Raw genomic sequence first — 10511 nt, 5'->3', positions numbered from 1 at the left:
ATCCTACTCTGATTTCTTTCAGTTTTGGATGCTATCATATGCACCAAATGAAAACCACAAACAAGTCTTGTACATGCACCCTCTACTTACCCAGTGAATTTAAGAGGGGGTGCTAAGGATGGTGTAAATTGCACCATCTATACAGGACAGAGGGGCAAACCCTAACCCTAAGGGGTTCACATAAATATATTCATGTTCATGTTTAATACATTGAGTGTACAAGTAGCTATATCGTGTGTACTCCTCTCTCTCTCCCTCTCTCACTTCTGCTATCAATTACAGTTGAACAAGTTGTAGATTGTGAAACTGACATCAACTACGTATCCCCTTGTGAGAACAACAAACCACTGGGATTGCTTCAAGACAAGAATAGTGAGAATTTTAATTTCCTACACTTTTCTTTGGCTCAGAAAGACATATTTAAAAAATCCTAGACTCACGTACCAAGACATTCTAAAGTGGAAATTAAGACATGCACCCCTCAAATTCTTGCAGAATATACCAAACCTTTTCTTGAAATCAATTAAGGTCCTCATCAATCAAGTAACAGAATCCGATTGGGTGCAGTTACACAAAGGTGCACTACATAACATAATAATATATGCAAAAGGCATTAAGAATGATACCAACATTGAAGCCATTTTGAAGTCCAGAATTGGGTACAGGTACTTCCAAAACCTGCACACTTCTTCGGACCACAAAGAGAAACTCAAGGAAGATGCATTTGCCATGATGAGGCAATGAGGGCCTCCAACCCTGTTCGGGACGTTATCATGTGCAGAGAGACTATGGGAACCTTTAACGAAATGTTTGCACAACATAAACTCAACCAACAGCAAAAAATGCATGGCACAAGAAAGCACGAGTGCTAAAACAAGGGAATTGATAAAAGATAATCCAACAATTTGTGCGAGATATTACACTCACAAACTCCAACGATTCCTCAATTTGATAATGAAGGATGAAGAAATACTAGGAAATGTATTCGATTACTAGGAAATACTGGAAATGTATTCAATTACTTCTTCGTCATAGAATTCCAAAGCAAAGGAAGCCAACATGAACATGGCATCATCATGTGGATAGAAGATGCATCGACGTATGGTATTCATGATACTAGCAACATCACGTCTTTCGTTGACAAGTACCTAACGCATGACAAGAATCTACTAGCACCAAATATCAAGGACATCCAAACACACACACATACATCTACATGCAATAACAAAAAAAAGCAATATCTCAGATTCCACTATCCTAAACCTCCACTAGACAAAATCATGACTCTAACACCTCTGCAAGAAGACAATGATCTTCACATTTACAAAGAAATATATATACACAACAGTTGCTACACGTGGAGAGCTGCAAAGAAGCTGTAGAAGAGGGTAAACAAACTAACAAGGCTTCCAAAAGAAAACACCTTTTCCCAACTGAGGGCCAACAAAAATTCACCCCTGCCCTGAAGGCCTTATGTCATTGTGGTACTTTTGTGGAAAATGGGAAAATCCTTTTTTCACCAGATCAGTACGCCCTTAAGATCCTTGGAGGGGAATCTACCTTCTGCCCCCCCGCCCCCCCCACACATTCCAACTAGTACCTCCCTCCCAGCCAACCAAGTTGGAAGGCTATGGCAACCGCGTGTTGCTTGTGTACCGTCGGCCCACCCATTACCTCCTTAAGCCTCGTGACTTTTTCAGTTTCTTCTTCTTCGTGGTCGTTATCACTATCATCATCAGTGGCCAGCCTCGCGTTGCCTAACCTTCGGGGCCTATGCGCCTTCCCGTCTCGACAGCCTTCTCGTAAACAGCAGCTTTGCAGAAACGCAGTCGATGTCGAATCCCTGGAATTAGACTTAGAGGCTTTGGAGGCGTTCGACAGAGGATTCTATGAGATACCAACTGTGGAGGGTATTCCAGTGGGAAACAAATTGAAGCTCTTCAATTTGCCCTATAACTGCGATCGTCAGGCGATCATGGATCATTTAGGGACCCGTGGGGCAATCGTTGAGAGTCTAGAGGTGCGCTTGCTTTTGCCATGTGTGACGAGGTTCTTAACTGTTTGTCAATTGTCGGTTTTGTGTCCGTGGGAAGGCAATCCGCCATCTGTATTGCGCGTCATTCAGAAGCATTATCTGCCAGCATATAGTTGAGCGATAGTCTCTGCCAGAGCGTTGCTTCCCATGCAAATGCCAAGGTTTCTGCATTTGTATTCTAAGGATAGGAAGCATCACTTCCTCAACACAGTCCAGGTTGTGTTTCACGAGACACTTAGATACCTAGAACCCGATATTCCACACGAGTTCGCTTTCCATCTTTGGAGAGACTTTTATCCCTCAGCTTCAGCATCTCCAGGGTACTCTCCACGTCCTTCAGCTCCTACAGAAGGAGAAGAGCTGTGGTCAGAGCCGGGGAGGGAAGTTTCATCATTGGAGGTGTCAGAGCAAGTTCGTGATGGTCATTGAAGGAGAGTCATGGCTGGACCCGTTTAGAACCTATGCTCTACTGCCATTTTAGCAATGCACACGTGCTCGTGCACACACACACTTTTTGTGTGTGTGAAGATTTTGTTGCTTTATGTTACACAGTAGCTTCCCCCGAAAGGGGAGCTCTCTCTCTCTCTCTCACACACACACACACACACACTTTTTTTATATAGTGAAAACTCTCTCTCTCTCTCACACACACACACACACACACACACACACACACACACACACACATTTTTTTTTGGGGTGAAACCACTGTATTTACATTAAGAAAATATGATCACAATAGTCTCAGAAAAAAACTATTCTGAAAAATCAGCAGCAGTGGAAAAACACCTCAAGACAAGATCATCCTGCTGACAAGCATCATATAGAGATTGTCTCAATATGATGCGTATGCACACATTTTTTTTGTGAAAAGCGTGCATGCACGCACACACTACTCCGAATCTAATACTGGTCAGAGTTTTCCAGTCACCAAGAGAGACAGTAATCAGCCAGTACAGGGCCGAATGAGGCTTTCTCCTTCAGCCTAGAAGAGCTTTACCATAGCCACATAACAGAAGGACAACAGCTCATAGTCTGTTCCAGCTGGTAGTCAATTCTATGCTTCGCATGGGCATACTCAATGTCCTGGCTCTTTCAGCAAGAGGCACCCATGTAAGTGTGGCTTCCATCTTCTGCCCACGTTGAGTTAGAAGTAAAGTAAATACTCTCTTTGGGGGAATGGGGGGGAATCCTACGTTGCTGGGTGTATTCAATGTGAGTAGGCTATCATCACCACTTGCTATGGCGTATATTCTGTTGAGTTGAGCTCCACTTTTGAGAATGTGATCTGCGTATATTTTTAATGTGGTTTTTCACTGACTAGTGTTTAGTCTATTGGATTGTGCAGATTACAAACAATGAGGAGGAGGGAAATGCCTCTGGTGTTGTTGTTCTTGGGTCTTTTAACCAAGCTTGTACTGCTGTTGATCAATTAGATGGAGCAGTAAGTTTTATTCTTCCAAGGCACGTTATTCTTATGTTCTTTCTTTGTTAATATAAGTAATGGTGTCTGCGAACTTCAAAACTGCTCTTTAAAAGGTCAGTCATATCAATGGCTGGTCTATCCTAGTAGGTGTCTTCCACCTCAACGGTTCAACCATTGGAGGTTTGGCTGTGCGAAGGCTCCATTGAAATTGATTGTTGATATTGGTAGAAAGTGCAGAGGATTCAAGCATTTAATTGAAAGTTTGCTGGAGAATAACCTGGCTTGTGGTTCGTTACCTCAATTTATTGACAAGGAATCAACTCTTTCTGTGATCTTTCGTATTTAGTCATATTGGTGCTTAACTGTTACTCCTTTGGATGATGGCCTAGGCCCTTCAAATGTTGATGTGCCACTGTTGCAACTATGTGATAGCCAAAGATATCATTCTCTTCTTGCTCTTGCTAATTTGAGCCCTTGGTTGGTCATCTTTTCAACTAGCATTATTGTTGCAGTACAACTTTTTATTAGTTTATTTCAGGCTGGCCATTCATAAAGAACTTCAAGCTGGCCATTGCTTGAACCTTTTTTAGATGCTGTTGTGGTGGGAGATGCAGTAATGCACAGTGTTCATTATTCTTGAGCTCTACTTGTGCTTGTAATATCTGAGGTCAACTCATTGTGGATGTCCAAGGATTCCGTTTTGAGAGTTTTGGAGAGAGTGGAAATGGCATCATGGTGTTTATACCTTCAAATCATTCATTGACTTCGCCTGAATATGTCATGTCGAGCGCCATTTCTGAGCACATTAGAATAGAAAACAACAAACAATTCTGACTACCCAGTCATTATAGGATTGAATCTTGCTTGCTGGGGAAAACAATATCTGCTCAGTGCTACGCACAAATGATTGTGCGAGGTGAGGATGAGATGCATTTGTGGCTGCCATTAAGTTCCGGAGATGGGACTAATTCTGAAAAGGAGCCTGGTGTTGATTTATCCGTAACACAGCTCAAAACTAATGTTGGGTCAAATATGTGACAAATGGATAGCTAAAAATGAGTCTTTGATAACTAGTGATTTTTTACAGGTTGAAGACATGTCCTCTTTTACAATTTTGCATTTACCTCCATAATTAGCCTTTGATACTTGATCATGCCTATGAGTAGGGACATCCCCCCTTGAGCTTTGTATACTTTGCCTCCATAGGAGTGGGTTTCTGCATCCTGGAGGACCAAAGGATCTCTCCAGCATATCTTTGACATGATGTGAAGATTTTTAAATCTCTTTGTTGTTCCGATGCTTTGCAATCCGAGTAGATGGCCCTTAGAGGATTGTTTAATTTAGGGAATGTAGGCTAGGACACTGGTTGCTATTTTAGTGGGCGTAAGTGGCCTTGAAGGCTGTTGTGCTCCCTCTTAGAGTCAGATGCTGTTACTGCACATGTTGACAGATGTTACATCAATATTAGAGTGGTGTAACATTGCTGATGTAATTGGTTAGGAGTTGAGACAGTGGTCACCACTTACTGGGGTTAAGAGTGACCCACCCTAAGACCTAGTAAAGCCTAGTTAGGATAGTTAGGGCAGTAAGTACTAAGCACACTATCACACATTTAGCAAGTGATCATTGGGCCTGGGCATGGTTGGGTGGCGGGGACTTCCTGACGCTTTGTAGTGGTCTGAGGCCTATACTGGTTGTGGGTTTCTAACATTGGTACCAGAGTACTAGATTCTCGCTATGACAATGTAGTTGGTGCATCAATGAACTGCAATCTGCTGGTTAACAGGTGCGGTGTGAGAACAACTGGCTTGCTGGTTTTTGTGATGTGTTGCGCATGAACGCTGAACAGATTCGGATCATTGATATTTGTGTTGATTTGGATGGTCAGTCCGTGCGCGGGTGTCCAATGTGAATAGACACGGGTGGCTGTTTGTGCACCAATGGAGGCTGAAATGCTTGGAGGAGTGGCGCTGAGTCTGTGGCGATTACTTGTGTGTCAATGAGCAACTAACATGGAATGAAGCACTAGAATCCAAAATCCAATCCTAGGAATATGCATCATCTGAAGTGGTAAGCAACTCTGCAGATAAACTAGACATGAAGAGAATGTCATTGTCACTATCATGTGTGATGGCATTGATCTCCTCGATCTTCACTTTTCCTTTGTCCTCCCTTGGACTCTCTTCCTTCTGATTTGCACCCCAATTTGCATTCTTTTTCTTATCCTTTTGCTCTCTTTTAAGCTTGTAGCAATCCTTTTTCATGTGGCTCTTCTTGCCACAATAGTGACACTCAATGTTCCATGCCCTGGACTTGCTACTGGACTTCCCTCTTTCTTGAAACTTCCCCCTAGATTGTGATTTGCCCTTTGTGACAAACGTTAAAAGATAGTGTCTGAGTGAAGCACACTTTTATGCTATAGGGTGTTTGATGCATCAAAGCTTTGAGCAGTGACTTACTGTTGTAAGTATTCTACAGCTTGTCAAATTGAATACGAGAGATATGTCTGTAATCTAGTTGAATATTGCTTTCTACTTTGAATATTGTATTTAAAAGATTGTAGATTACTGTTTTAGCAATTGGGTTATTTTGTTTTCAAGATAAATTAATTTTTTTTCTTTGATCAGAATTTGTTTGCTATGGTTGCAAAATTTATCTGAGATTGAACTGTAAGCCTTATCTTGAAGAGCCCCTTGTGTGGGGGATTTGGTAGACAAATGTATAAAGGCTTTTTGTTTATATTCATATTATTTGAATTGTTGCTTTTATGTAGTTTTGAGGTTTGTGTGTGAATTTTTGAAGTTTGAATTTATGCTTCTATATAGCCTTGAGGTTTGTTTGCAAATTTTCATCATGAAATCCTCTCATGCGCTTGAACAGGTTTTTGTTGAGGCAGGCCAAATGCTACATGTAGACGAAAATCTGTCAAATCCCTAGCCCAGGTATATGCTCCAATGCCTGCTTTTGATTGTGTGTCAGCTTGTCGATCATCTTTGGAGAATTGCCATTCTCTTTCTGAGAGCACAATAGTGGACATGCATTTTCCATTTTTTGGCTTTTCTGGTAGAAAGCCCATTTTTTGGCTTTTCTGGTTTCTTTGACTCTCTCACATACAGAGAGAAAAACGGGGGAAGGTGGGGGGGGAGGAGGGGGGGGAGGGAGAGAGAGAGAGAGAGAGAGAGAGAAGAAAGATATATTAACGTTTTCAGGACACCTCACGGGCCTATGGGACAAAACGCACACCAAAAAGGTAAACACCAAACATCAGTTATAGACTGAGAGTCTTGTGGGATTGTGTATAGCACTTACAAAGTTATTACAGGTTAACTATGGTCTAGTACAAAAGACGATCGGCCTGCATTACATCAGTTTAAGACTGAGAGTCTTTAGGTTTGGATTTGAACTCTCTGATTAGTGCTTTTCCATCTCTCTAAACAGCCCATTTTCCTTCCTTTCGAACATCCTTCACTTTAATAAATTCAGTAGCCTTCAGTTTGAGCTGAGTTGGGATGAGCTCCTCTGCTATCAATATTTTAGTACCTTTCAACTTATTGGTTTGCTTGAGAATCTTGCTTCTTTTCATCTTGTTCTGGAAGCATACTTTGGCTTGTGTCCCCTCCTTTAAGACAGCTATTACATCTTCAGCATCCCACTCTATTTGTGGGGTTCTTTCCATGATATTTTCCAGCTTTTCCTTTTGGACTCCCTTCAAACCAGCCCTCTGGTAGACCCCCTATGCGTATGAGTTGTGCATTAGCCACCCTCTTTTCCTGTTCTTGTACTTCTTCATATACATCCGATGTGTTGAATTTAGTATCCAATGTTGCTGTAATTTCTTGTTTCACTGATTGGAGCTTAGTTGTAACCAAGTCCTGGACTTTAGTCACCATCTGTGGTGTGGGTGCTGCTGTATTGTGTATCTGCAGTACTTTGTGAATGATTTCCTGTTTTCCTTGTCCTTCCCATGCGTTTGTTTTCCTCTCTAGAGCTGCAAGTCTGAGCTTGAGCTCATGGATTTCCTGCTGTAGGTAATAAATATGTTCTTGTGGGTCTATCATGCTTACCATTCTCTTCTGCTGTAGATAGTTCTTGGCATATGGGGAAGGCGTCTTTGCAAACACCTAAGGGGGGGGGCGAAGGGAGGGCTGCGACTGAGGAGTATGAGGCTTTGGTCGGGGTTGAGGTTAAAGTTTTGACCTTGGGGAAAGCCACTGGAGTCTTGGCATCCCCATCCATCTTATATTTTTTAAAAATTTGGCACCCCTCTACTGTGATTAACCCCCAGGGTTGGGTTAGGGTTCTACCCAAACCCTGGAGTTAGGTAGAGGGGTAAACCTTGCTGCTGTCTGTGCTGCGACCTGCGCCAGCTAGGGTTTGCTGCGCGATGAGAACGGCGGCGGCCTACTGGGGCGACAGCGAGTTCAATGACGACGGCTAACGAGCTGCTGCTGGTCGGCGCTGAGCTCGACGGCAGCGGCTACTTGGTCTACCAACAACCTGTGGGGTGACAGACGACGGACAAGACTGTTGGTCGACGGCGACGGAGAGAGAGAGAGAGAGAGAGAGAGAGAGAGAGAGAGAGAGAGGGAGGTTGAAACATTCTGAGCCATATAATTTTCTGCTTGTGGTCACAACCAGACTTGGGGTAGCTGCAGAACTAATCCCAGGGGTGGTCATGGAATGGGTCTGCTGTGATTGGTGTTTGGAAAATGAAGAGGATTGTGTTATGCTTCAGATCAGAGCTTGGCCTTTGCTAAGCTCTTCAGCTGAGCTGTGATTGCAGATGGAATTAGAAGTTTTATCTGGAATTGTTTTGCCATACAGCAAGATGGTGGAGATAGAATCAGATCTGCAAACGAGCTTTTCCCCATGGTCTTTGGCTCAGATAGGCACATCAGGCAGGGAACACTTCTCAATGTTCCTAAGCAGTTGGGACAAAATCCTGTGTTGCTGAGCAAATCTCTGGCAACAATCTTAAGTGCAGTGTGTATGAGTATGTCTTTTTGAAAATGATTTAATATTAATGTGCTGCTTCCTGGACGATGTTGATTTTCTTCCATCAAGATGTCATGTTTGTATACATAATGGCATTCCCATTTTCACAAGATTCCTGTTTTGGTTCCCTTGCCCTTCTGCACATGTGCAGTACAAGGAAAGTACTTTATATTCGTGAGTGCATAGGCTTTAATCTTCCTCGTAAGTGTAGATGAACAACACAACTGGAGACTGCTTAGGTTTGCTATGCTTTTCAATGTTTCCTGGATGTTTCTGACAGTGCTGGCAGACAGGAAGCTGCACTCAGACAGTTGAGGCATGGATTTGACATTCTGATTCTGATGATAATGTTTTTCTGATTGTCTATTGTTTTGTAAATCCATTTTGATTTCATCTTGCATGAAGCTTTTGGTGGTGGTTTTGAAGGCATGAATAGTTCGTTTCTCATGCAAATTCAAAGTACACTTGTGGCATTTGAATATATGGGTATTATTTCGGGTTGTGGGATTCGAGTGTATTCAACTATATGCCATCATTGTTCTTTGGGTTGGCTGGTTCTATTTTTTATTTTGAATTTAGGTATCTATTTTTGCAGAGTTTTCAAGGCAAATGCGTTAGGATGGATTTTATTGAGAGACGACCACATGAAACTGTTGAAAACAGGTTTCATGCGAGGAGCGCACCAAGTGCAAATAGAATCTATATAGGCAATTTACCATGGAGAATGGATGATGCTAGCCTTGAACGACTGTTCAGTGTACATGGCATCGTGGAGGAGGCTCGAATTATGAAGGAACGCGAAACTGGAAGATCTCGTGGCTTTGGATTTGTAGTCATGTCTACAGCTGCTGAGATGGAGAAAGCTATAGCAGCATTGAATGGAAGTGTGAGTGCAGTTCCTGTTTATTTTCAAGGGGAGAGAGAGAGACCTTCCCTTGTCACATAAAACTATCCTCTGTGGGTTCTGAAAAGTTGCACGTTCTTAAAGTGGTCAGAGAAGTACCTTCATATTTTTTAAATTCTGCACACTAGTTAACGTAGTTTGTATTTACTTCGAGGTTTATAGCCTTGTAATGTTTGTCTCAGTATGGCAAATCTGTCTGCTCGATCACCTTTTCCCCCGCCTCTCAGCGTTTTCTTTCCAACCCTTCTTCATAAATCAATATTTTATTTTGGCCTAGCAAGTGGAGAAATCCAATCTATCTTTCCAATCTATCTTTTTGTTGTTTCTTCAACTTTGTCCTCTGTGTTCTTGGATTCATGTCTCTTACTAAAGGCACACCTAAATAGAATGTTACCTAGAACCTTACCAAATGAGAAATGCCTGAGTCTTGGTAAGTCAATCTTTTTGCTATTCCTACTTCCCTGCGGTGCTTGTGGATGCATGCATATCACACACCTTAACCATCATTTTACTTGTCTCTTTGCAGGAGATAGAGGGCCGGACACTAAGAGTGAATGCGGCAGAAACACGGGATGCACCGAGGTTTTAGATGAGGACCTGGCAAATTTGTTATGAGCTACCAAGCTTTCTGCTCATCTATTATATCAGGCTAGGTTGGAGCTCTTGTATTGGATACCACCTTTTCTAGGCTCATAGTTGGAGCTATAGCTTGTCAATGTGTTGATATGCTTGTATGAATGTGTTTGTAAACAGCATTTTGCTTGAAACTCACAGAGTAGAGACTGTGCAAGTACCACGAAGGTGGAATGTAATTTTACAAGAATTGTTTTAAAATTGACATTTAAAAGTTTTTATATACCTTTTCCCAAGTCTCAAGAGGATCATTGTTAGGTTTCAAATTCATCACCTCAAATTAAAAAATAAGAATGTCTTAATTAGGGGAAGGCTGGGGCAGAAAAGGGTAGCGGAGGGAGAAGAATAGGGGAGGGGTGAAGAGGAGGCCTAAATGATAGCAGTGAGTTTTTTTCCTGTTTTATTTTCCTTTGCGGGGACGGGGCATTAATGAAGACACATCGTTTACAAGGTCAAGTATTTGTTGCTCTTTTTTTTCAAGAACTCTATCTATCGATAAGACTCCTTGAGTGAGTAGG

At 42.1% G+C, this 10511-nt stretch overlaps 1 protein-coding gene across 1 annotated transcript; it reads left to right on the top strand.

Moving 5' to 3' along the window:
• The first annotated feature begins 1585 nt into the window (after positions 1 to 1585).
• Positions 1586 to 10182, top strand: LOC147896445 (28 kDa ribonucleoprotein, chloroplastic-like). Its single transcript, XM_087381574.1, has 4 exons — positions 1586 to 2020; positions 3384 to 3479; positions 9052 to 9342; positions 9887 to 10182. The coding sequence occupies exons 1-4, from the start codon at positions 1631 to 1633 to the stop codon at positions 9947 to 9949; spliced, it is 840 nt and encodes a 279-aa protein (XP_087237700.1). The 5' UTR covers positions 1586 to 1630; the 3' UTR covers positions 9950 to 10182.
• Positions 10183 to 10511: the final 329 nt, after the last annotated feature.

Source organism: Dipteris shenzhenensis, chromosome 11 (genome assembly GCF_047967505.1).
Source record: "Dipteris shenzhenensis isolate YYH24624 ecotype China chromosome 11, Dip_SZ_1.0, whole genome shotgun sequence".
Lineage (NCBI taxonomy): Eukaryota > Viridiplantae > Streptophyta > Polypodiopsida > Gleicheniales > Dipteridaceae > Dipteris > Dipteris shenzhenensis.
This window is presented reverse-complemented; position numbering and strand designations above follow the sequence as displayed.